Raw genomic sequence first — 25,795 nt, forward strand, 5'->3', positions numbered from 1 at the left:
AGTCCGAGGTTGGAGCTAAGACCGGAATTCCAAGATGGAGATGCAAACAGGATCCTGGAGTGGAGGTCCAGAGTCAGGAGCATAGATGTTGCATACTCATCTGGAAGGTGTTGTGGTTGAGGTTGGACCCGGAATGGTCTGGAGTCAAACCAAAGGTGATGTTGTGTCAGGGCACACCTTTGGGTCACTAGCATAATGTCAGGGCACACCCGCCTGACCCGGGTCCACCCGGACCCACCCGGCCACACCACACCCGCTCCCCATTGTCTATCCCCCTCCCCCCTCCTTCCTCCCTCTCCTCCCCTTTCTTTTCCCTCTTCTTCCCCCTTTCTTTATTTCATTCTTCTCATCTTCCCCTTCCTGTTTATTTCTTTCTATCTACACGGACCACCTTCCTTTGTATCGATGTACTATTGACCTGTCCGGCCCACACACCCTGGACGGCTTCCCGCTGTGCCCAGCATGCGCGCATGCAGCGGACACTCTCAGGATCCCCCACGGGGACACCTGGATGCCTGCGGCTGCCTCCGAGGATGACGTGGCACCCATCATGTGACTCAAGCTGCATGTACATAAATGTACCTGAAGTGGGAACCAAAGAAGTAACCTTCTTCTCACATTCTCCACTTCAGGTAAGTAGTATAGTTTTCCCCTTTAATAATAATAACACATTCTCCACTTCAGTCTGAGTGGCCAGGGACCACTGTCCCGGATCGGGCCTGCCAGTACGCACACCCGCTCCACACCCTGCAACGGCCTCAGTGCCGGATGTTGCCCCCGGGCCCTCTCGACCCCGGACGCATCCCTGACACATAAGTAGCGCATTGCCACATGACCCATATGTATCTCCATCAGCTTCTACTTCTTTTCTTCTTCTTCATCTCCAATCTGATTTGATCTGTGGCTGTCAGTTATGATGCTGCATGATCTTCTATCTTTCTTGATCCAATACTACTGGTTACTAGCTAGTTGACTAGTTACCACCTCTACCGTGTATATATGACTGTGTGCTGGTGTGGGCATCTCCCCCAGCTTTAATATCAATTAGGTTTCTGGGGCACCCTTCATTGTGAGCACACATGACCCTGACATGTTGGAGCTGGAGGTGGGATAACCTCTTGGGAGTTGGCAAGGGAGAGGGTGACAAAAGGGAAGTGGGCTCTGGAGTCAGTTTCAGAGTTCCAGGAGCCTGGAGCAGGAGTTGGGATTGTACGGATATGACAATAGCTCTTGGTGTTTCAATCTGCCAGCTTACCATGCATGAGGCACAAGAATATTGTTGTTGATATCATACTTGAACAATTTTCAAGTTACAAATGTAAAGATGCACATAAAATAAACAGACAATGTGAGATCCCATATGTCAAAATGCTAAAGCAGGTATCTTTGGGATTATCAGATGGTTAGGAAGAAGAATTGTCATTGTCAGATGATTTGTCTCAAAGAGAAGAAATGTCAGATGATGTTCTACAAGGAGAATAATCACTAGGCACTGGGAAGTCATAATCAACCATAACACTTGGATACCAAGCAGCTTGGTCAATATCAATGACAATGGGAGCTTTCATCTTTCCCTGGAGCAGAAATCGAGTACCATCCTTGCTGGACTGAGGACAGTAGAAACCATTGATAGAATTGATCACTCGATCACCATACCAGGGTTCTATGTCATTGGTGCTGTTTACCTCAAGAGGAACTGGGCGATACTCTCTTGGGACAGCAAGTTGGGAGCTTCCATTGAACCATACTGCTGAAAAGGAAGTACTGACTAGCAGGGTCCTTCCTGCAGCAAATGAACAGCCCATTGCATGGTTTGGCAAGTGATGGAAAAATGGACACTTGATCCAAGACTTGTCCAGGTCAGGCCCCACATCCACCCAGGAATGATGCACATAGACTGAGTCCCCTGCCAATGGAAGAGTAGGTTGAGTAGATACTGGATGAGGGGTGTGATATGGGCAAGTAGGGGCCATGCCAGGATTGATGATGCAAGATCTATCTCTCCATACATCATAACATGCAATCAAATCACCTGATTCCATCGACCAGGTGAATGCACTGTGCCCATCAAATGCAGCAATGTATTGTGCCCCTGGAGAAAATGCAATTGTGTGACGCTCAGGAAAGGCTGGCTCAGAATTGGATTGGGAGGATGGAATGGAACAGTCAGAAGGAGGGGCAAGCAGCTGAATGTGTGGGTCACTTAGAATGCATATATGTGCCACATTGTTGTACCATGGCTTTCCTGGATCCCGTAGGACTCGTACGATGAAGAATCCACTATCTGAGACTGCAGTTACAGAAGGATAGGTGCCCACAGGGAGAGTGCCAAGGTTCACAGGGAGCACACCATGGCCATAGATAGCAATGTTCCCATTGACATCCTCGGTAGCAACACAATGATCACCATGGATAAACTCAATCCATGCTGGTGGATTGGGTGGATGATTCTGAAACTGAAAGATTGTATGCTGATCATCTATGTCAGCAATCTCAATAACACCACTACCAAACCCAAGTGCAACATATCGACCATCTCTGGAGAGTGCTGCACATGTCACAATGCCATTACAGACATCAGGTTCGTGGAATTCAGCTTCGTAATTGATCTCTTCACCACCCCATTCATCAACCTTCTTTGGCAATCCATCTAATTTTGCCTCCATAAGGATTTGGGCATTAAGCGAAGCCTCGCTCAATGGAATCAAGTGGTTCAAAATCTTGCCAGAAATACCAAAGATCCGAATAGGTTCAGCGAGGTGGCCATATAGTTTATAAAGAGATGATTTGGGTGGGCAGAAAAGAGACATAGATCGGTGAAGCAACCATGGATCAATCCCATATATCACCATACCTTCTCGGAGGATTTCAATTACATCATGATTCTATCAAAGCAATGCCATATCAAATAAACGTAATATGAACTGGCTCAGACTTACATTGAATCCATGGAATCGTGCTGGCACGAAAGAGACCCCTCGCATGTGCCAGAATGTAAGGAAGTTTTGCAGAAGGAAGGAATTGAACTCGTTCTGGAATTCATTGTCATTGGACTCTTGTGAAAAGAGTTTTGCCGGGTCCAGGTGGTAGAGTACGTTTTCAATGACATATTGGATGTGATCGGGTTGATCTCTGAAGGGTTTAAAATCTGCCCATTTTTCTCTGTCACCAAGAGGGGGATTAGTGGGTATCCTAAATTCATTCCGCTTGCAACAATTATTGAAAATCTGAAGGAGTAGCGGTCCCAGAAAATACCCTTCCTTGTCATTGATAAAAAAAATTTTGTCATTTTCATTACCAATTGGATCCCCTGTTATGAATTCTTTCGCCGTGGCATGATAGAATTTAACACCTGCCATGTCATCTGAGGGGAGTTCAATGATTGAGCTGATTGGTTCTAATGTGGCTCGGGCCTCATCCTTGGCAATTCCTAAAAGCTGTGACATAGAATACACACTCAGTGATCTATGCACTGCAATAATCGTGCCAACCAATAGGCAATACATCTTGGCTACATCGGCAGGCATTGCAGATGAATCGGGCATATAGGCTCTTCGAAGCATTCGCAGGTACTCCCAGTTGAGATCGGTGGGTGCATCGGAGAGATTGAGCAAGTACTGGAACTCTGTCTGCAGTGTGCGACCATGCCGTGTTCGCAAGATGACTTCACGAATCCGAATTGAGGCTATAACAGGCAATCCACGACAAGCCAAAGTAAAAACATGGAGATCTTCCTCCGAAGGTTTCCACTGAGACTTCTTGATGCGATCTCGAAGGCCATGTTCCACCATGCAACGGATTGTGTGGTACTTCTCCTCCTTCATAATTATATCCACATCTTCGCATGGTACGACAAGACCCTGATCCCGAGCTTCATCCCAAGCCGATACAACCGGTGACTCGGGGCGACAGCTGACGAATACCGCAAATGTAGCTGGCAGCTCTTCAAGGATAAGGACAAGCCCCATCAGACATTCGAGTGCTTCTAGATCTCCACACTCGTCCAAGCCATCCAAGATGATGACAAGGCGATCTTTTCCGGAAGGTAGTATCTCCATCAGATTACACATCGGCTCGATAACAAGAGCCTTCATTTGCTTGTCCAGCGGCAGATCCTGGACCAATTGCAGATCTCGCTGCCGAAGGCGCCTGACAAGTGACATCTTGAAGTCCTCATTGAAGCATGCAAGTTGATGTGCGAGCGTGGAAGGGAATTGTTTGGTAGAATCAAGGCCCGATCCAGTCTGGTTTTTATCCCAAAAAAAGGACGCTGCCAGAGTGCCTTGCGCTTCGAGAGTGGATGCAACGCTCATAGCTATAGCAGTCTTCCCCGACCCAGGGGATCCCCGTAACCAGACAAATCGGTTCTTCGTGTCCTTCAAATGATTGAGTATGGATTCCCGTATCTTGTCCTGAGTAGTTTGGAGGCACTCTGACTTGCTCTTCACATGAATGTGCTCAGAAGGGGCGGGCTTCAGTCTCGACAACTCCGCTGAAAGTGTGTTAGCAGGGGGGAGGTCTAAGGTATGCATAGCCTGAGAGACGTACATTGCACCGATAATTGAATCGTCTGAAGGAGGTTCAACGTCGTTGCCTCCGTCTGTTAAGTTATTTGGTTGGCTAACATTCAACGCTTGAGAGAAATTTTTACAAACCGAGAACGAAATAATTGCGGTATCGATACACGCCTTCACATCGCTTATGTCCCGAGCTATCTTTGTGGCCGACATGAATTTCATGATACGCCTCTGAATTTTTAGGGACTCGATACGCTCGACGTGGCCTTCCAGAGTGCTATTAACGGCTTCGAGGTCAGATGAGCGGCCAAGGGAAGGGAATGCAACGTACGAGTGGAATTCTTTGAATAGGAAAATCACTTCGGGCGGGATTGGGCTTGTACAGAGCTGAAGTGGGCGCAAGATGGTGGTGTAAGCTTTCCGGACCTCATCATTAAGGCCCTCGAGATTTTTATGATTGCTGTCAATGGTCTGCGAGTCGGGTGGAAGAAACATGAGCAACTCCAGTCACTAACCACCAGACCAAAATGTCACACAGACCTCATAACCTTGGAGCAACGTCACAAGGAAATCCAGAATTTGGCTGGCATATGGGACAGGCGAGAATTTGAAAGCAGAGGATGCGGATTGAAGCATGAATGTGGTGGCGCCGATAGCCGTTTCCTTTCTACCACCAGCTGAGATGGCGGACGACGATGATGTTCCCCCCGAGGGAGGAGGTAGCGCACCGGTGTCCATATCCATACCCATGTATTTTTCCTGTGTGCTGAGGATTGCACGGGGGTCATAAATGGGTCGTATTGTAGAAGTCGAGTGGCGGTTGTCTATACTCCCTGGGGAGGAGAGATATAATGATGGCCTGGAACCACCCGGAGATGCATGGCCGGGCATAGTCGGTACAGACTCCGTGAGATTCGGTGCGCTCGATAGGTTTGGGTCGGGGCTTCTGCGGAGAAGCCCTGTTATAGGACGCCCTGGAGACATCCACCGTTCCGAACCCCTAGATCCGCTGGAGGGTCGCGAAGTAGATCGGGCCCCGGGAGGCTGAAGATGGGGACCATCAAGCTTATCATAGCTGGTGTTGTCATGGACTTGGTCTGTCCGAGCTCTTGTGAAACGAATCTGGGGAAGTGAAGAACTCGAGGGTTGTGATGACTGCGGATCACCAGAGGACGGCGCAAGGGTGGGATATTGAGACGAGGGTTTTCTTTTGGGAGCCATCGCACCAGTGTAGACGGTAATCAATGCAGGAGGTGAGGATACTAGGAGGAAGCCCGGACGACCTGCTCAGCCACGATTTACTTGATATATGCCAAAGGCAGTAAATAGGCGCCCATGGGATGCAAATCCAATTGGGAGAACAAAGGGCTATTAGATATTTCCATTTTGGAAACAAGTCATCACTAGTCAAACAAGGTTGAAGCAAGGCGCGTCCATTGACCACGACGCAGATCCGATAAAGGGGCCTTTTCCCTCTTGGAAATAGGGCACCGTTTCTTGAAGTTGATATCTATGTACCTACGGTAAAATTAGTGGTTATGAACAAAGATGTCCGATACTTCCACGGAAAGAATCTACGCGTTTTGAGGCAGATATTCAACGTGGGAAATTAGAACAGAGACGCCCTATCCTTGTCATTTGGCGATTCAGGCGGGTCAAACGCTAGCTAGTTATCCGTGACGTTAGTCGTTCAATGCGGGCGATTCATTTACATCTTGAACTGAGGAGGCGGCTTCAGATTGACAGGTGGGATGAGCGCAAAAGTAGGCTCGAGACTCTGGACATGTGAGCTGATCGGCGAAAGGAAGGGGTGGCGGCGGATAGGCCTGCCAAGTGAGTGGTAACCCTGCCAATCGGACATCAAAAATTTCCCGTACGCTAAATCAATTCATCCCACAGCTACGAACCTGGACCCTGCAAATTTTCGCGATCCGTGCAAGAGGTCCTCTAAAATTGCAAATAAGTTCTTCTCAAGTTCAATTCTTTCCCCTTCTCACGCGCGAGACTTCTGTCGCCATCGTATCTCTCAAAGGTCTTGAAGAGCTCCATACTCAACCCAACCGCACGCCTTCCACCACCTTCCTCCGAGCACGCTTCCCTTTAATCTAGGTTCATGATCTCCGATTTACGTTTTGCCGGCGACTTGCCATTTTCCTTCCTGAAAGGAGTGACCGCAGCCTCCAATATCCTCGTACCGTTCTGTATTTTTCGTTCACTTGTACATAACCCGTAATCCGAAGACCCAAATAAGAGACAATCCAGAGCAGCGGGCACTTGCCGCGACAGGCAGCATCCATAAGTTATGTTAATCTATGTTTTTGTGCTGCTCCGTAGTGGAGTCATTGCGAAATCCAAAGCATAGAAGATCCAGGAGCTGTACTCAGGAACATAGACTGTAGCCAATAGCCTGGAGTCCAACACGGTATCTCCTTTATGAGTGGCACGATGGTTGCTTGCAGCGGAGACGCCTTGGTTCGGCATGATTGGCCGAGCTTGCGAGGCGTTTGTTTACAGTGGGGGTTCGTTTTTTTTCTCCGTGGGAAAGCGCGTTGTGGAGTTGCGCATCGTCACCCCGTGGGACTTCATCGGATCCAAATGCACTTCTCAACCGCGCCGAAGGCGTTGCAAAGCTCGGCCATCCAGTTTGAGGGGAACCCTCATAGCAATTGTAGCCTGGTCATCTGGTGGTTGCACAAGACCTCGGCGTCTAACAATGATGACCGGCGTAGTTGTCCAGTGGGTGTTACTCTTTGTAATTCGTTTTCATGGTAGTCATTTCATTGACCTCCTCGCACGTCAGACACCGGTATCCCCTACTCCCAAATCTCCTTTTACAACTGACGAGATACCAAGAGCCTTCCCAAAAGATGAAAGCAGCCGCTTTCCCCATCTTTCCCAGCTTCGTGTCCATTTGAAGCCTTTCTCCCTGAGCCACGAGCAGCATTCATATCCCCTCCATGTGTCTGTCGTCTCGGCCCATGAGGTCGAATATGCCAAGCCAATGTGCTCCAAATTTAACCTTGGACTTGTTCCGCCAAGTTCGCATCAAGTTCTCATGTGGTTCCGATCTCGCCTCGTTTTGACCGATTCACTACGCCGTCCATTTCTTCGACACGGTGACACAGGGAGACGTGATCGAATGAAGGTCTGCACACCCAAGACGGAAAAAAAAACAATAACGTATCTCCTTTCGCCGTCCACCGCACATCAGGAACGGGCTCGAAGGGACTAACAGCCCGCGGTCCTGTCCTTGCATAATAATTGGGCACGTATTGTGGGTCTGTCAACAACCACCGAACGGATAATTGTCGTGTTTCATATGCATCCAGTCTCCACAGGTCATACGTACTCTTTCAGTTTCAACTTTATGGGAGGTTAAATTTGGAATGCTTTCCCTTGAGGCTCCATCCATGGCACCCTAATGTCCCCAGTCCCAATATTTCGCCTGAGTAACCTGCCAGACCGTCTCCAAGGATGCATGCAGCAGGGGAAGATAGCGCCGGTGGTGGAACATGTGCGACCGCTAGGGTTTGTGGTTCCTTGACCGAATCCCAAGATTAACCATTCGGAGTCTCGTGGCATGGGACGTTTATTACTTGTTTTTGGTTGGTTCATTAGCCTTGAGCTTCTCGCTCGAGTCTCCTCTTTCGCTTTCGAGGCAGTAATCGCGATCTCCCTCCTGCTTGTCAAGTCACCCAAGTTTCTCGCACGTCGCCTCGTGTGTGATCTAGTCCCATAAGTTGGTAGGATTTCAACAAGGCTGCATTACGGCACTGAATCCCTCCGTCTTGCATGTCTCAACCGCAGCTGTCGTTTTGCGCACCAGCACGCCTCTCCTATCTCTCTGATCAGACCCAGGCACAAGTCTTCGTTCGGCTTGGGGATTGCCTTGCTCGAGTTTTAGGCCAGCCTCGATTCCCGTTTTCACAGACGCCTCTCCGACAGTATTCAATACAATCATACAAATCTTACATCTTGAGCCCGAACCTTTTCTGCCGCTCAGTGACCACCGTGCCTGTGTAGAGACATATTCCGTTACGGCTCCGTACCTAGGAACATACAACATTTCTATTCAGCGTCCATGCACCACTGCAGAAGGCAGTCGATCCATTCGAGGCACTTGCGGTGTTCGAGCTATGACGGAGAAATCTCTTACGCGGTCTGAGACACCAACTGGCTCGGATGGGGGTCAAGGCAACTAAGGATTTCCATCATTTCTGTTACTCTGTACAGCTGGCCGGCCCATATGCGGGCTTTGATATTTACACACCACTCTTTGTACATGTAACTGCGGCGTTGATGAACCCTTTGAGCACTGCCCGAGTACCTTCCTCTGTTTCTACCGATCTAAATCCAGACTCTGCTTCAGTCGTACATGACACCCGAAGTAGTTCAGCTGCGAATTCAACATTATGGGAACACTCCTTGGCTTTCTCTATACTGCTTGGCGCAAAAATCTACTGGGGTAGATAGTTCCTCTCCTGCCTTTTAGCCCAACTCACTCTTGCGTTGAGCTACTAAGGTAGTGGAGGCTCAATAGATACACTGTGCCATGCACGAGGTCTCAGTATGAAATTTTCTGACCCATATCCTTGTTACGCGTCTATCTAGTCGAGCAGCTTTCGCACCTCACCCCTGATGCTTCAAAATATCCTCTTCTCAGCGCCCGGAAGGCGTATCACAGGTGGGCCCACCAGAGCAAAGCAACTTCAAATCCTCAACGCACTGTGCGGAGTCCCAACGAATGCAGCTCGCCCTCGCTCCAGCGTAGGAACAATTTCCACTCTGTGCAATCTCGGGGGCACTCCACGCGTTGTTCCGGACATCCGCTGTGACCTCAACACTGCAAAGCGGGGTGCCCAGTCGGACGACAGAGTCAATGGAAAGATCTGTACCAGGCTCGTTACCGAAGTAGTGTTCACGCAATGGGGCTATATCTTTGCATCGGCCTCAAGCTAGTGGCCTGATATGGATTAATTGGCGTTCAATACGCCTATTTTACTAGACTAATAGGGTGTGTGTAAGCATTGAATGTGGCACATACCACCGGGTCCTGCGCGTTTGCCGCGGAAGTGCCCGCCATCGCGAGCCCCATTATCACCCATCCGATACCATCTGCAGCAGTGCTAGTCGGAGAGTTCGGCTACTCCGCCTGAATGATGGGTCCCCTTTCTAACTCCTGCTGCCTTGCTCGCTGCTATGCCAAACGCCCGCACGCTTAACCTGCTACTACTCCGTACTGAAAAGTAGGAATTAGTGTGACCGCCCTGCCTGTGCTTATGCGAACCGCATCCAGGTCCTGAGCCGTATAAACCGCCATACCCTGCCGCAGCAAGCGCGATTGCATTTGCCCTGCACTCACCACCTCCAATAAAACCTTCGACTGCAATCGTGCACTCCTACAAGTCTTACGGGGGATGTGGTTGTGATGTCTAGAATTTCAAAAATTGGGGTATGTTCTCGATTCTTCCAACGCCTAGGTCTAAGTTGAATTTTCCCTTCCACTGTAGGGCAGTCTAAATAAATAAATAAAGCCTTCGTAGCCCTACCGAGTCCATCCTCACGCTTTACATATGCAAGGAGTGTAAAATACGCACCCCGCCGGGCGTTCAAGCATAAATAAAGGCATTGCTACAGACACATAGAAAAATCGAGATCAAATGTAGGATGACGATGATAGTAATTTTGGCCCTCAGCCAGGCTACTCACAATCATGATCGTCTGCGAACAATGAATACTTGACGCCCTGCCCCGATATCCTTCCTTCTGGGGGAAATCAATATGAACCGTGTTATTGGGCTTCGTTGTGCAACGATCTTAAACAAAAGACATCGTAGCCGTGGCATTCTGGAGCCCCTGAGTTGGATCCGCGACGACGAGCTCATTCTCCTTCGGTTTTTCAAGGACCACCGAAGGTTTGTCGATTGCAGGTGTCACAATGAGTCCCGAAAACGGGATGTCGATCGATCCTCCACCTTCAGTCCCAAAGACTAGTTCTACAGTGTCGCATGTCCTATCCAAAAACGGTCGAGATGGTTGCGTCGTTCCACAGAACGATTGGGGAGCCGCTCATCGCCTTCGGGGAAGGAAAATACGAGGTGAGATCATCATATTCCACCCCAGGATACTGTACGAAACTCGCAGGACCATGGCTCCAGGTGCTTTGCCAATTGTCGCGGTGAACATGTCAACCACTCGGGTTGTGTAGAAACTAGAAATACCGAGCGCCACCCAGCTCTCCTGGCGTACTTGAAGGGCGGCATTGAGCGTATCACCCACTGTATTATTTTGGAAGAGGATCTCGGTGCCATAGGGACGAGAACGAGGAGTAATTTCCACTAGAAGAAACCAATTGTTCGTTCACATAGACCTGTGAGACGTTATGAACTTTCTAATCGAGGACGTTCCGGATGAGCGACGAATTCAATGAAGCGGCAGAAGAAACGAGGACGTGTTGGACCTCTTCAAAGAAGCACCACGCCTTCTGGAATTTGGAGCTTCTGGTAAGAGGTTTGGTGTATTGCATCGCTGCGACACCAACAGTTCACATCGGACACACCTCCCGCGAAATCTTCCACACCATGACTTTGTGCCTCATCGCATGAAGTGGGGTGTGGCCATAGTCGGTTGTGATGCCTGCGATAGGATTCTAATCCCAAGCAGCGGTGAAGTCTTCGTATTCTCCACCTCGGACATAGGAATATAGCACTCCATCGCTTAAATGGGATCCATACGGATTCTCGTTGTTTATCTCCAGCGAATACGGGTCAAGCAACTGTCGAAAGAGAAATGCTTTCAACCCACGCACTCGGTGTTCAGTGTGCACATAGAGTACATCTTCAGTGTTGCTACATAATCCTGCCCACGATGAAACTAGCAGATTTGTGTTGGGGGCATCTGAAAGTCTCATCACAGCAGGTGAGAGACGCACCATGCAGCTCGCTGTGTCCACCATCACGACGGAATGCCATGCCGTTCCGAGCTGTTGAATCTGTGAATTCAACTCGATGCCCCCAGTGGCCCATCATTCAAGAAGATTTGTTAAACGATTCACATGGCAAGGGAAGGGGGTCAGTCCTCAGTGTTTGGGAATGCAATAAACCGTCCAAGGACGCTCTAAAATATGAATGGGAATCAGTGCAGGTTTCTGTAGGCCTGGAAAGAGGAAGGTGTCCAAAATATTACAAAATCCCAATGAAGGATGGCTGTGAGTACGTTGCGATATATAGACCACTGGAAACCATCAACAAATGAAGTGGAGGCGTTCTGAACATCGGATCCCGCGGTCCATGGAGTACCAGCTGCCTGTGGTTCAAGAGCCAGAACATCGCTCGCGCTGCAGAAGGCGCATTGATGACGATGATCCGGTGAACGTGCTTGGGACCTACTAAACGGCTCCGTAATTGCCGAGAAATAATATATGAGTGTCTTCCATACATCCAGGAAAATCAGGAAATTAGTAACAGTGTAAAGGACACCAGCATGTCGACCAAAACTTCCGTCTGGCCTTATCCCGTCCGCCATCAAACGCCTTTATATCTTCACCTCCTTATGGATGTACAGGTACGTAAATGACACAACACTCTCATTACCTAGTAGCAATCTGTTTCAAAACGCCGATACTCGCTACATCCAAAGTATTGGCACCCGTCGATCAAATGTCCAACGCCCCCGATTACTATGTGTTGAAAGACTGATAAGTGGACTTAGTACAGTTGGTGTATTGCATTAGAGTGAGGTTTCTGGGAGATGGTTGATGGAGAAGCTTCACCGACAAGCCCAGGGAATAGAATGATGTTCGAGCACGAGTTGGTCTCCCAAAGTCCTGGTCTGTTTTCAGACAAAGATGAAAGGTATATGGCTGACGGTGAAGAATGATCGGTGGCATAAGCGGCTTCAGGGAGGCGGCGATCTTCTGATTCTTTTCCCGAGTGTACGTAGTGGAACCGGACTCCGGAAGCTCATTGAGGACTGACACACATCTCTGTTGACCAGGACAAACTTCCGGCAGTTGGGTCTGTGGAACAATGCATAAGACCACGCTCCTACTGGGTGTGCATGTTGGCATGTTCAAATTACCAGCGGACCTTCATGCGCAATCTCTTGATTCCATGAGGTTCTTTCTCGATCTGTCCAGCGCTGATCGAGCTCGATGGAAAGAATTGCTGATGTGAGCGGACTGAATATCGGAATCAATCTGCGGCACTGTCGACTTGAATCTTTGATTGACTCAGCAATGTGGTTGAGTCCGATGTGGGTTTCAGCTATGCTTAACTTGGTGATCAGGCGCGATCGCCCCGGAGCATCATGAGAAGTGAGTGGCACGAGGCCCAGTTCCATTTTTGGCCCTAGCACCCGCGTGCGCGACGAAAGTCGGGGCGAAAGTGGCAGTAATGACGTCAAGGGAGGCTCTTTGTCATTCAAATGACGTGACATCTGACAGATGAAGATGCTTGAAATGTATTCACAGAGTTGGATCCCGGATTTGTAATCGGAAGCTTCAGGTGTGCACTTACTTCCTGTGTCAGCGCACACCATCTCCGGAGACTTTGATAATATGGGAATAGCACATGGTACTCTTCTCGAGAGTAGCGAGGATATGTATGTGCGAATGATTGTGTCGTTGTGCTCATGCCATAGCCCGTGAATTCCTTCCTAATCGTTGGCACTGCACGACTTACAGTGGACTTGTGTTATGTGGTACGCTGATAGCCTTCTAGATCAAATGGGCTACGCTGGTCTCAGCGGTGATAGTTGCCCCACTACGCGTTCGGCGGGTGGTCGGTCCCCCGGCACCCTGAGTTCTTGGACAAGTTAAACCATTGGCACTGAGATGCGCTTGTTCAGGTTAGAGAACACCATGTTTTGTGAACATCAAGCACGTCCTTCCGAAGGCGAACTAGTCATAGGTCGTACAGTGCGACGTTCAGCCCTTGTGCAAGGTTATTGACTCGGCCAACTCGGCTCGAGCTGATAACTGATGGAATCCAGTACGGAAGCGCTTCAATTAAAGAATCAAGAAATCAATTGCAAGCACCAACAGAGAACCAACACAAAGATCCTTTATAGCTTAGCGAAAAACCAAAGACACGACGAGGGGGAGCGCTCCCGTTGCCCATTGCCACAAGCAGAAGGGGTACCGCAGAATAGGTAAATAAACCATACACCAATGATGTCTTCTTCCTGCACAGCATCAGGTCGCTCAGAATCCCGCCAGATGACTTCGTCCTCAGCCCTTTTCTCAGCATCGGGTTGCCCGTTCTCATCCGTCCTCCGCAATGCACTTCCCTGCCTGCCCTCGTTGTCCAGCAAAGAATGGTTATTGCGAAAGAACGAGGATTCCCGGAAGATAGCAGATCGCTGGTGGGTGGGCAGTATTCAGTGGAGCCGTCTGGCGGAGGATCGTTTGCAGGGAAAGACAGGAAAAAGCTGCTGCTTTTTTAGGTATCGTGTCGGTCGTTAATCGAACTTTGCTAGATTCGGGATCAGGCATTTGACCTGCCAGGCATGATGCTCTCTTTTATGAGCACCTCTTCTTTCCGGTTCGGGGCAATAAAGTCAGCTTTTCCCTGTTCACGCGAAAGCTTCGCCAGCAGTTTGAACGCAGTGGATTGTCACTTCTTAGCCTGTGGGTAACAACCGATGGTTCAACGAACCTGTATAGGGGAGTGAGGCGGTGTTGCGAAAAGAACTCACTTCGACTCGCTAGCCCATGGTTCCTTATCCTTCGCCTTATTGAGTGTTCCAAGGACTTGACCAAGCACACTCTTCCGCCGTTTTCCGGTCCCAAATGAAACATTAGTCAATGTAGTACGTGGATCCAGCTGAGGTCTCGGTCGATGCTTCAGCCTTTTCAGAAGGACCATTGCCGTCATTGTCGTTCAAAGCGCCCTCGTGCGAGAGCGGAGACCGATTCACTTGCAATAGGAATATTGATAACTCTAAATACCACTATTCTGGGGGTCAGAAGTCATAGAGGCTGGAGTCCAGCCGCCAGAGCGAATTTCCATAGTCCCGCAGCACCCAAAATAGCACCAAGAAGCAATAATCGTTGATTGGGATGATAACGACGACAAGGAGGACAATATCGACGAGCCAATTGAAGGGACATGCCTCCTGGCAGTTGTCCCTGGAAGCGTTGGGCATAATTCCGTTTGGTCCTACTAGGGAGGTCGGAGCTTGTTAATGACGTCAAGGCGAGGGCGCGGAAATGATGTGGCATGCACATTGACTGCACAGATCAAGGTGTTGGAAACGTTTAAACGTATTCACTGTGGGGAGACCAACCGATGACGAAGGGGATCTTGTTCATAACCGGAAGCTTCAAGTTCCGTGCGAGTTCCTCGCTCGGACACCTTGGACAACCGATATCTAGACCTATAGAGGGGGGTTCTCAGGACGTTTGAAGAGGGCCTAGAGGCCTCTTTTGTATGGGAACATCCTAGGACGTCCTGAGATGTCCTGACAATTCACTTTCAATTCAAATGTTCAAGTAACGATGTCCTTAATTCACAATCCACTTCTGGAGCTGTGTGCACGCAGAATCATGGGTTCGAGTAATAATAAGAAATAAAGAGGCGATTGAGAGGAATTCATCGCAAAAAACCCGATGGCAAATGGTTGAGAACTGATGGAGAAATGTGTGATTCTCGGTTCACTCAACACCGCACGGGAGTGGCATGCGTGGGAAATGACATGCAAGGTCAAAGTTCAGTGCCTCTCAGATGTCAAAAAAATACGAGAAAATATGTCAAGTTTACTTTGAGGACATGTATTGTAGTGCACAAACTTTCAGGACATTTGGACTACTATTCAGTGAGATAGGGGAAATGCACAATGTATTCCCCGCTCCTCCCATACTATCTTGCTCATTTCTCCACCATTTGGAATGAGACCAACTGCATTGGAAAGCTAAGGTTTATTATAGTTGAATGGTGTAAAGTTAGAACGGTTATGGGGAGCGGTTGAGGCTTTCAACACAAGTTTGGGTTTCCAGGCCACTTCTGTCTTTTTCAATTTCTTTTATTAGTGTTTTCCATTTCTTAAACCCAATTGGAATGTTCTTGAAGCTACCATAGCATATTATTTCTGTTTGTTTCTACAGGGAAAGGTTCATACACCACAAAATAACTATTTTTATGGATTTTACACTGTAGCCACACAGCGCACAGGCCCAGTATTGCCTCCATTCGCACCTCCATTTAAGACCCACATTACTCGCTCTTTCTAATTTTTTTTTTCTATTTTTCTGAAACCATTTTCAGTTCCTAAGCAGGATTCTCATGCACAGCATAACTTTCAACTTCTTACTTGACGGTCTCCACTTATACCCAACGTTCTTATGCTCGATCGATAGAGCACAATTAGATCTCCTACCATGCCAATTTTCGTGCTTAATGGACAAATATTAGTAGAGATTCTGATTCAACACCATGCTGAATCTCACGTGGACTTGACAGCACCTGTCAATGGTGGTACCTCAAGAACCACAGGGCCAATTTGAATAAAATTGAGCTTGTTGGAAAGCTGGAGGAGAGGAGAAGTTAGTGTGGCTCAAAAAAAGGCATGGAAAGCGACGGTTTGGTTTCGCGTCGACCTTCTTTCATATCAGGCTGCTCCAGCAGTATTTCCTCCATTTCTCCCCCATTTCTTCGTCGATTTACACATATTTTGTATCATTGAAAAGCTGTTATCAAAATGAGTCGAACTAGTCTGTAGCGGAGAGATTTTGTTCAGCCGTTGTGAAGATCGTCAACTTTATTCATTGTGTTGCCATCAATCGGCATAACTTGCAAATATATTGACAAAGATGTCATCGATTTCTCTCAAACTTGGTACTATGGGAAGAATATTCTCCACGGGCACTCAGGATATTTTTCCATATTTTTAAGGCTCCTGAGAGACTCTGAATGTCGACTTTTTCCCTTTTCCCACGCAATCCATGTTCGGTGAATATTCATGACAACACATGTTAGAACTTGAATGTGGTAATATATATGCTTACATGCGACATAACATGTGTGTTCTTCATTCTGATACCTAGCTATAAGGTTATACATTTCCTTACAGAATGTTAGCCAGAGCTTGTATGTACTTGTAAGCGATGGATTTTCCAAATCGGTGGAGATTTGGCAGAGATGCCAGCCTCTCAAGCTACCCATAGTAGGTGCATACCGGATATGGTTATCTACAATGGCTTGTAAAATCTCCAAAATCTTTATAAGCATTAAAAATCCCCTTGAAAGCACCATGGCAGAGTATAATGCTCGAAATCATTGAGAAACATTGGCCATTCCCCCACCTCGGCCCTAATTCCCTTTATCTTTTCCATTTTCCTGTCTACTATTTATGTAAATAGCCGTATGTACAACATCGCGGGGCACATAGTTATCAGGACATCCTCATATTTTCCCACAGTCCATTTTTGGCAACAAGCCGCATCACCAGGACGTCCCAGGACGTCCACATTGAAATAGGCCGTTTAGGCCCTATTTGAAGCGTAAAAAACACCCCTTGATAGGGTGGGTTAATTGGCTGACTGGCCTGGCTCGGATGTGGGAATGTGGCTGTACAAAAACTCGTCACACGGTTCCTCCAACAGTGATGACCTATCAAGGCTGAGCGAAGAAGCAAAAGGAAGGACCGTTTTCCTAGACTGCTCTGCTAACGCTTTTGGCGAATCCGTTGAGGTGCTGATAGAGTGAGTACATACGTATCCCGCCTTACACACAGGAGAATAATTTTTAGTCCCTGACGTTCTTGTTTAGCCCAGGGAGGACCTACATTGGAAGCGGTATTGCAGGTCCTTCAAATCTCCTCGGAATTCCATGCCTTTGAAATTCTTTAGCGTGCAAAATCTATCGTATCTGGATGACGAGCCGGTGTTCGTGGACTTCCTGGCCACCGTTGCGAATCCTGCAGGTTGCGCTCTGTTGAATGTGTTAACGACACTAGGGAATGGGTCAAAGCCATGCTTCCTCAGTATTTCTCGTGTGTGGAGGATGAGACAGATATCTTGGGAATGAAACAAGCTTCACTTCCATCGATCTAACCTTTTTTTAGAAAAGAAAAAGAAAAAAACCCCGCTCATCATTTGGTTATTGCACCATGTTGTATCCTTGGACCCTGACTCTCGATCGAGTTGGAGGGGATGTCGTGTGGCAGCTACAATGTACACAGTACTTCTCACTTCTTTTTCCAAATTGAGATTTTATGTGGCATTGGCTCGAATATGTATTCACAACAGTTAGTTGGCTGTACTAAATAACGTTTTGTGAGTTCAGCAAGCATAGGCCAGGAGTTGATGTGCTAGTTCACGATGAGAGCAGGATATATTGGGGAATTGTTCCAGTCGACGACGCCGTGCAGTCAGTTGTAAAGCTCGTATTTCTTTCCAATTTCTTTCATCAGACACCAAAGCTGCGTGCGTCACACAAAGCTGTAACGACTATTTGATTTAGCAGGAAATTTTTACTATCTTTGTAGGGCATATAAGGTGCATGGGTCGCGAGGTTCGAGTTTTAAGGTGGTGGCTGATTGGGTGGCCCTCGAACGTAATTATGGATCGACTTTGGTACGATATCCTAGATAAAAAGTCAAAAGATGAACGCACCATCAGAGACCAAGAAGAGATTAGTAAAAGTTATAGACAAAATGCACACGTACCGCATAGAACAAATCTCTTCCATATTTCTTATGGAAATGTTCAGACACGACGACGTAATTTGATATTCCAAATAGGGCATTCTCTTTGGGGAACCAATAGAGGGAATTGTATGTTTCTTTTCCAAAAGTGGGGTTGTACCATATTGGGAATATGTGGCCGGCTGCTCCGAATTGGTGGTAGACGATGCTCCATATGCTGGATTCTTTTGGAGCGTTGATTCCCGTGAAGTATCTACGAGGGGGAACGGGAAATGAACGAAAGGAGTGAACACATTGAAGAAAAACGTCATGTCATCACGATGGAAATGCCGTTGTGGGGGATGTCGACTGACGCATATGCGGAGTAACCTTTTGATACTGGTTTGGACAACTTCGGGGTGACGGTCGTAGGTGAGAGTGAGTAGTAATTGTAGCCTTCGAACCGGATATACGAGTCATTGGAACCGTATCCAAGAACAGCTTAAAGTTCGAACATGGGAAAGAGTAAACAACAGGATCGCTATGTTTTAAAGCAAACTAAAAGCAACTTACCACCGATATGGTTGAGAGAGGGAAAGTCCGCATTATAGGTCGTGATGGATCCCGCATTCGTAAATCCATCAACCAAGTTGCCGATGTCCACATGGACAATGACGGCCTCTGAGGTTTTGTTCGTGAGGGTGAACTGGCCGTATTTGTTCAGTTTCTTTGAAACCAAGGAATAGTAGCCTGTGTAGGGGTCGTTGTATCGAGTTCGGACATAAGCCTCGAGATAGACAGCGCTGGGAGGGGGGTCGAACGATCAGCACCAAAGCGGGGAAGTCAAGAAAACAAATTCACTCAAAAGGGACATGGCCAGGAGGGCATGTCGTATTGGCTATAGTATAACAGTTTTAGGTGCTTTCGTTTATGATGGTCAGGAGTCCCATAACAGGTACACCTTTGCAGTATTTCAGATGTGCATGGCCAGGTTTACGTGGACGTGGATGCTTCAGAGGTGGCTCCAAGCCATGCTTGACGTTAGCGAGAGCCAAAACCACAAAAAGGCAAAAGAGGATTCCCTTCAGCATAGACATCCTTTGGGGAGGTGTAGTGAAGTGGGGGGTGGGGGTTCGTCGTTGTTGTCTCTATAAAGGACCAACCCTTCCGGCCGGCTGCTCTATGAACCAGGGAAGGGCAATTTAGCTTGCATTACGTAGAAATCTCAATGTGTGGGAATAGTACTTTGTTTTATGTAAGTAAGAGGTAGCTAGGAAGTTGGCAGATACATCAAGGGGCGAGGAGTCAAGGAGTCCGTGCAGGCAAACTCGTGATCAAGTTTCGAAGACTCGAAGCCATATATATTCGTTCCTGGTGATGTCTGCAATAAGATCGAAGCTAGGTGTACCGACTCATGAAGTGTGACACGGGGTTCCACCTTGGCAAAGGCATCAACTGCTTCGTTGTTGGACTTACGCTCCCGTGTAGCGTTGAGTTTAGCAGACATGACCTCCATGTAATAGAGGCGGACGGCGCCTCCACGCGCGGTGGCCTCCAGGAACAGTCAAATCATCCCTATGCACAACTCAACCGGTTGCCGCGTCACCTTGGTTCCTTGGCACATTTGCATCGGAGCCGAGAGCAATACAGATTTTCTCGGCCGGCTCCGCATGAAAACTCGAGTCTGTTACCCCCACGGCCTCATTTCCCTGACTTTGCTCGCCACGAGGTTTGTTGTAAGTGACCGAATCACAGGGCTAGGGTGCCTTCAGCTGGCCAAAAGCAAGTGGATCGAAAAGTTATGAAGATCCCATTACCCTTTGACATCCTGCCTAACACTGTCGGATAAAACAAGGGGCGAATAGAATGTGACGCTAGCTTGAATAAAGGTAAGTTTGGAAAGGAGCCCCATGTGATGATGGAAAGAGACTCGTTGGGCCGGAGTGTTGACCGTGTGGTGCCACCTGCCTTGTATGGCGGTGGCGAGAACGCCACATAACTGGCGATGCTGGGGGATGATTTTGAGTGTGGCAAACAACTTACATCAAAGCTTTTCTTTTTTATCCAGGCATGTATAAAGAGCTGTATCTCCAGGTAGTTGTTTACATCTCCTAGCTGGGAATCACTCTGCGCAGAAAGACATTAATATTGAGGTTGCGGAAAGTGCCGCTTTAGAAACGCAATATATTAATCACGATTTCCACCCAGAGGAATATTGCCAAATGGAATCCCATTTCTCCACGCGTCTACCGACGGGGTATGTGAATTTCTCTGTGCAAGGAAGGGTGTTTATGGTGCGCATTCAATGCTTGACTGCTTTGTCTAACCCCGAACGCGAACTTTGCCACTTTCAAGGTCCCCGAAGCTCTCCTCACTAAATGCAGTGCTGCATTCCCCGATTTGGGGGAAAATGAGTGTTCTTCACCAGAACCCGTTATTCTTGACGATTCTTCCGAGGCATTTGAAACCTTTGTGAACTATCTTTACGAGTACGTTTCCGTTACTGTATATAGTATTTAACCCTGCCTTAACTTCGCATTTCAAGCTCTGGGTCATCCTGCATTTTCAGCCCTGAACCCAAGCTCAAGCCCGTCCTTGAGTTGCTCTGTATTGCGCACAAGTATTGCGCAGAGGACATCGAGGGCAAAGCTATGGAAATCGCACAAAAACTGATTCAACCCAACGTCCTTGAGTCACATCTCATCAACGGATTTACGGCCCTTGATGTATTCCGTGCCGGAATCGCCGTCAACTCCGCTGCTATCTCGGACACCGCGTGGGAGTTAGTTTTGGTGATGTCACGATCGGGCAATTTGTCTGATCGACTGCTTCTGGATGAGGGAACACGTTCTGGTCGAAGGAAGTATTGGGAATCTGCTTATTACCAGGTCATGCTGAATCAGGGGCCATGTATTTGTTGGACCCGTGACCCAGCTTTAACGGACAAGGAGCATCGTCGGCTAATGGTAGGGCATGCGCGGTGCTCCACCGACTGGGAAGCTTTCCAACGACGCATTGCTGATGGCAACTTTCAAGCTCTGAACCACCCCATAGACTACACACGAGCAGAGCGAAAAAATATTATCTTTAGCTCGTCTTACTGGCCAGTTCCATATGTGTCTCAATACCGATACGCGAATGTGGGGGTTGACCATATCCTTCCACTGCTCGCAAGGGAAGGCTTACCAGTATGGGACATTGTCGGACGGCTTGAATTGCTTAAAAAAAGCGCACCGGAAGTAATCTCCAAGTATGCGAGCGACACTCTACTTACCGTGCGAAAACACTTTTACCGCTATTTCCTCCTCGACGAGGATGACGACTATCCGAGCAATTAGCATGTGTTGACCCCATCCGTGTGATTGACAGAACGTTATTAGCAGCAATCATGTATAGTAGTGGTTCAAGTTGCCTGTCGAGGGCGCAGATTGAATCCCCCGTTGCATGCCCTTTTAGTCCACTTCCAAATTGGCAGTATGACCCCACAATTGAGCCTCTGATCATCCTCCATGCCCAAGCCTTCTTCCCGGCCTCAAATGACAGGGGGGGCCTTCTACATAACTGGCTGGGTTTCCCTTCCGTTTCTCCTCTGTCCCTCAAGCACTTGCGCTCGAAACTAAGGTTAGTAGCTACTCACGTCATATGCACTACCCGCTAATAAAAGCAGTTTCTGAAAGTCGCAATGCGATTCTGGAGTGCCTTCGCCCCACTTGCTCTGCTTCCAATTGTCGCGGCTGATTTCTTATGTGGCCCAAATTACTTGCAGTCCGGACGTGGCTGGTACTACGAGCGAGAGTTTCCAAGCTGGGGCTATCAGCCCTTCATGTCAAAGTAGGTGAACCAAACCAAAAACGAAATTTACCCTCATTCTTAACCTATGTTTGCCCTAACAACCGATTGCATTACTGTAACGAACAATGCTGATCCGAACCTTCAATACTATCCCACAGCAATAATGACCGATCCGGTTTGCAGCGCTGAGGTCACAGTGGATGTCCAAAACAACGCGTGGAGTGCCCCTGGGATTGGAGAGAGTGGAGGTTGTTCCTGCGCTGGAATGAGCGTGTCATGCATTCGTTGGGACGCCGCACAAGTGCGTTGAGGATTCGAAGTTGACTTGCTCTGGTGGGCCCACCTGCCAGTAGCACCATGATCTGGTGGAGGAGCGACCCCATGCATGAGGCTGGAGTCCTACCAAGTAGAAATTACAGTGCGCGCGAATATATCCATGTCCAGAAGCCGGGTCAACAGAAAGGGAGTAATCAAAAGAGACAGGAAATTCGCCAACTCGTGCAGCCGTGTTCAAAAAATGCTGTCAATTTGATTCATGGAGTAGGGAAATCATCTTCAAAGCCTGGGGGGGGGCTGGTCTCCTTATTGGGATCAATGGCTTCGATATCGAGAAATTTTTTTTCGTGTGGACTGGAGGGAGTGAAGAACCCGTTCCCCAGAACAAAAAGAGGGGAATTGTGCATCCCCTATCTGTGATACGCTCTCCTCGTTCTTACAAGAGGATATTTTGAAGCATCGGGGTGAGGTGCGAAAGCTGCTCGACTAGCTAGATGCGTAACAAGGATATGGCCTAGAAATTTTCATAAGACCTTACCACGCACGGGGTACCAGAATATCGTTATTGATATCATGCTTGAACGATTTTATAAAGTTACAAATGCAAAGATGTACGTAAAATAAACAGACGATGCGAAGTCCTATACAAAAGTGAAACGCTAAAGCAGTCAATCTTCGGGATTATCAGATGTTTCGGAGTAAGAATCGTCAGATAATTCCTCACAGGGAGAAGAGATGTCGGATGATGTGCTGCAAGGGGGATAATCGCTAGACACAGAGAAATCATAATCAAGCATAGCACCCGGATACCAAGTGGTTTGACCAATATCGACGACAATGGGAGCTTTCATCTTTCCCTGGAGTAGAAATCGAGTACCATCCTTGCTGGACTGAGGACAGTAGAAACCGTTTATATAACTGACCCGTCGATCGCCATACCAGGGTTCCATGCCGTTGGTGCTGTTTGCCTTGAGAGAAACCGGGCGATACTCTATTGGGAAAGCAAGTTGGGAACTTCCATTGAACCATATGTTTGTATAAGAATCATCGACTAGTGGGGTCTTTCCTGCGGCAAATGAATAGCCTGATTGCTGCCTGGGCAAGTGATGGAAAAATGGACGCTTGATCCAAGACTCATCCGAGTCAGGCCCCGCGTCCACGCAGGAATGATGTGCATAGACTGAATCCCCTGCCAATGGAAGAGTAGGTTGAGTAGATACCGGATGAGCGATGTGATACGGGCAAGTAGGGGCCATTCCGGGATTTATAATCCAAGATCTATCTCCCCGTACATCATAACGTGCAATAAAATCACCCGATTCCGTCGACCAGGTGAAAGCACTGTGCCCATCAAAGGCAGCAATGTATTGTGCCCCTGGAGAAAATGCAATTGTGTGACGCTCAGGAAAGGCTGGCTCAGAATTGGATTGGGAGGATGGAATGGAAGAGTCGGAAGGAGGAGGGGCAAGCGGCTGAATGTGCGGGTCACCTAAAATGTATATACACGCCATGTTGCTGTACCAAGGCTTGCCTGGGTCCCGTAGGACTCGTACGATGAAGAATCCACTATCTGAGACTGCAGTTACAGCGGGATAGGCACCTATGGGGAGAGTGCCAAGTTTCACAGGGAGCGGACCATGGCCGTAGATAGCGATGTTCCCATCGATATCCTCGGTAGCGACACAATGACCACTGTAGATAAACTCAATCCATGCTGGTGGATTGGATGGATGGTTCTGAAACTGAGATATTGTACGCTGATCATCGAAATCAGAAATCTCAATAACACCACTACCAAACCCGAGTGCAACGTATCGACCATCTCTTGAGAGTGCTGCGCATGTCACAACGCCATTACGGACATTAGGTTCGCGGAATTCAGCTTCGTAATTGATCTCTTCACGACCCCACCCACCAACCTTCTTTGGCAATCCATCTAATTTTGCCTCCATAAGGATTTGGGCATTAAGCGAAGCCTCGCTCAACGGAATCAAGTGGTTCAAAATCTTGCCAGAAATACCAAAGATCCGAATAGGTTCAGCGAGGTGACCATATAGTTTATAAAGAGATGATTCGGGTGGGTAGCAAAGAGACATAGATCGGTGATGCAACCATGGAATGGCAACCCCATCCATGGCCGCACATTCTCGGAGGAGTTCAATTACATCATGATTCTATCGAAAGTGGTGTCAAATAAATGTAATATGAACCGGCTCAAACTTACATTGAATTCATAAAATCCTGGTGGCGCGCCAGGGTACCCACCCACGTGCATGAATGTAAGGAAGTTTCGTGTAAGGAAGGAATTGAACTCGTTCTGCAATTCATTGTCATTGGACTCTTGGGAAAAGAGTTTTGCCGGGTCCAGGTGGTAGAGTACGTAGCGAATGTATTGGATGTAATCGGGCTGATGGCTGAAGGATTTAAAATCTGCCCATTTTTCTTTGTCACTGAGAGGGGGATTAGTGGGTATCCTAAATTCATTCCGCTTGCAACAATTATTGAAAATCCGAAGGAGTAGCAGTCCAAGAAAATATCCTTTCTTGTCGTTGATAAAAAATATTTTATCATTTTCATTACCAATTGGATCCCCCGTTATGAATTCTTTCGCCGTGGCATGATAGAATTTAACACCTTCCATGTCCTCCGAGGGAAGTTCAATGATTGAACTGATCGGTTCCAATGTGGCTTGGGCCTCATCCTCGGCAATTCCTAAAAGCTGTGACATAGAATACACACTCAGTGACCTATGCGCCGCAATGATCGTGCCAACCAATAGGCGATACATTTTGGCTACATCCAGGGGAACTGCAGATGAACTGCGCACATAGGCTCTTCGGAGTATTCGCAGGTACTCCCGGTTGAGATCGATGGGTGCATCAGCGAGATTGAGCAAGTCCTGGAACTCCCTCTGCAGGGTGCGGCCGTGCCCGGTCCACCACATGACATCACGAATTCGAATTGAGGCCATAACAGGCAATTCACGGCAAGCCAAAGTGAAAGCATGAAGATCTTCCTCGGAAGGTTTCCATCGAGACTTCTTAATACGATCTCGAAGGCCATGCTCCACCATGCAACGGATTGTGTGATACTTCTCCTCCTTTGTAATTATATCCACATCTTTGCATGGTATGACAAGACCCTGATTTCGAGCTTCATCCCAAGCCGATACAACCGGTGACTCAGGGCGACAGCTGACGAATACCGCGAATGTGGCTGGCAGCTCTTCGAGGATAAGGACAAGCCCCATCAGACATTCGAGTGCTTCTAGATCTCCACACTCGTCCAAGCCATCTAAGACAATGACAAGGCGATCTGTTTCGGAGGGTAGTATCTCCATCAGATTACGCATCGGCTCGATAACAAGAGCCTTCATTTGCTTGTCCAGAGGCAGATCCTGGACCAATTGCAGATCTCGCTGCCGAAGGCGCCTAACAAGTGACATCTTGAAGTCCTCATCGAAGGATGCGAGTTGATACGCCAGCGTGGAAGGGAACCGTTTAGTAGAATCAAGACCTGATCCGGTCTGATTTTTATCCCAAAAAAAGGACGCTGCCAGAGTGCCTTGCGTCTCAAGGGTGGATGCA

The 25,795-nt window shown here is 48.0% G+C and overlaps 6 protein-coding genes across 6 annotated transcripts; 3 read left to right on the forward strand and 3 right to left on the reverse strand.

Moving 5' to 3' along the window:
- Positions 1–2,319: 2,319 nt before the first annotated feature.
- Positions 2,320–4,590, reverse strand: EI90DRAFT_3104421 (uncharacterized protein). The gene is made up of 3 exons (XM_039062604.1): positions 2,940–4,590; positions 2,855–2,885; positions 2,320–2,720 (listed from the first exon to the last, which is right to left on the reverse strand). The coding sequence occupies exons 1-3, from the start codon at positions 4,548–4,550 to the stop codon at positions 2,680–2,682; spliced, it is 1,683 nt and encodes a 560-aa protein (XP_038907494.1). The 5' UTR covers positions 4,551–4,590; the 3' UTR covers positions 2,320–2,679.
- A 2,163-nt stretch (positions 4,591–6,753) lies between these two features.
- On the forward strand, positions 6,754–8,009 carry EI90DRAFT_1467123 (uncharacterized protein). The gene is made up of 2 exons (XM_039051814.1): positions 6,754–7,253; positions 7,318–8,009. The coding sequence occupies exons 1-2, from the start codon at positions 6,951–6,953 to the stop codon at positions 7,747–7,749; spliced, it is 735 nt and encodes a 244-aa protein (XP_038907495.1). The 5' UTR covers positions 6,754–6,950; the 3' UTR covers positions 7,750–8,009.
- A 2,817-nt stretch (positions 8,010–10,826) lies between these two features.
- On the forward strand, positions 10,827–11,214 carry EI90DRAFT_1467099 (uncharacterized protein). The gene has a single exon (XM_039051813.1). It carries the CDS (start codon positions 10,928–10,930, stop codon positions 11,120–11,122), a length of 195 nt encoding a protein of 64 aa, XP_038907496.1. The 5' UTR covers positions 10,827–10,927; the 3' UTR covers positions 11,123–11,214.
- EI90DRAFT_1467304 (uncharacterized protein) lies at positions 11,068–11,892 on the forward strand. The gene has a single exon (XM_039051815.1). It carries the CDS (start codon positions 11,307–11,309, stop codon positions 11,769–11,771), a length of 465 nt encoding a protein of 154 aa, XP_038907497.1. The 5' UTR covers positions 11,068–11,306; the 3' UTR covers positions 11,772–11,892.
- A 1,688-nt stretch (positions 11,893–13,580) lies between these two features.
- On the reverse strand, positions 13,581–14,392 carry EI90DRAFT_3025021 (uncharacterized protein; the record flags this gene model as incomplete). Its single annotated transcript, XM_039057908.1, has 2 exons — positions 13,581–13,809; positions 14,214–14,392. The coding sequence occupies 2 exons, from the start codon at positions 14,390–14,392 to the stop codon at positions 13,581–13,583; spliced, it is 408 nt and encodes a 135-aa protein (XP_038907498.1).
- A 3,453-nt stretch (positions 14,393–17,845) lies between these two features.
- EI90DRAFT_1467453 (uncharacterized protein) lies at positions 17,846–19,481 on the reverse strand. The gene is made up of 6 exons (XM_039051816.1): positions 19,386–19,481; positions 19,102–19,320; positions 19,002–19,038; positions 18,714–18,943; positions 18,515–18,641; positions 17,846–18,414 (listed from the first exon to the last, which is right to left on the reverse strand). Exons 2-6 carry the CDS (start codon positions 19,235–19,237, stop codon positions 18,150–18,152), a joined length of 795 nt encoding a protein of 264 aa, XP_038907499.1. The 5' UTR covers positions 19,238–19,320; positions 19,386–19,481; the 3' UTR covers positions 17,846–18,149.
- Positions 19,482–25,795: the final 6,314 nt, after the last annotated feature.

Source organism: Cantharellus anzutake (genome assembly GCF_015039405.1).
Source record: "Cantharellus anzutake strain C23 chromosome Unknown EI90scaffold_322, whole genome shotgun sequence".
Classification (NCBI taxonomy): Eukaryota; Fungi; Basidiomycota; class Agaricomycetes; order Cantharellales; family Hydnaceae; genus Cantharellus; species Cantharellus anzutake.

Bases quoted from the DNA above. Each gene is read 5' to 3' on its own strand.
- EI90DRAFT_3104421 (XM_039062604.1), bottom strand. From the start codon at position 4,550: ATGTACGTCTCTCAGGCTATGCATACCTTAGACCTCCCCCCTGCTAAC. The intron at 2,886-2,939 runs GTAAGTCTGAGC...TTGCTTTGATAG, and splicing joins CACGATTCCATGGATTCAAT to AATCATGATGTAATTGAAAT. The intron at 2,721-2,854 runs GTATGGTGATAT...ATTTCTGGCAAG, and splicing joins AATTGAAATCCTCCGAGAAG to ATTTTGAACCACTTGATTCC.
- EI90DRAFT_1467123 (XM_039051814.1), top strand. From the start codon at position 6,951: ATGAGTGGCACGATGGTTGCTTGCAGCGGAGACGCCTTGGTTCGGCAT. The intron at 7,254-7,317 runs GTGGGTGTTACT...CTCGCACGTCAG, and splicing joins ATGACCGGCGTAGTTGTCCA to ACACCGGTATCCCCTACTCC.
- EI90DRAFT_1467099 (XM_039051813.1), top strand. From the start codon at position 10,928: ATGAGCGACGAATTCAATGAAGCGGCAGAAGAAACGAGGACGTGTTGG.
- EI90DRAFT_1467304 (XM_039051815.1), top strand. From the start codon at position 11,307: ATGCTTTCAACCCACGCACTCGGTGTTCAGTGTGCACATAGAGTACAT.
- EI90DRAFT_1467453 (XM_039051816.1), bottom strand. From the start codon at position 19,237: ATGTCTATGCTGAAGGGAATCCTCTTTTGCCTTTTTGTGGTTTTGGCT. The intron at 18,642-18,713 runs GTAAGTTGCTTT...TCGAACTTTAAG, and splicing joins CTCTCTCAACCATATCGGTG to CTGTTCTTGGATACGGTTCC. The intron at 18,415-18,514 runs GTCAGTCGACAT...TCCCCCTCGTAG, and splicing joins AAAGGTTACTCCGCATATGC to ATACTTCACGGGAATCAACG.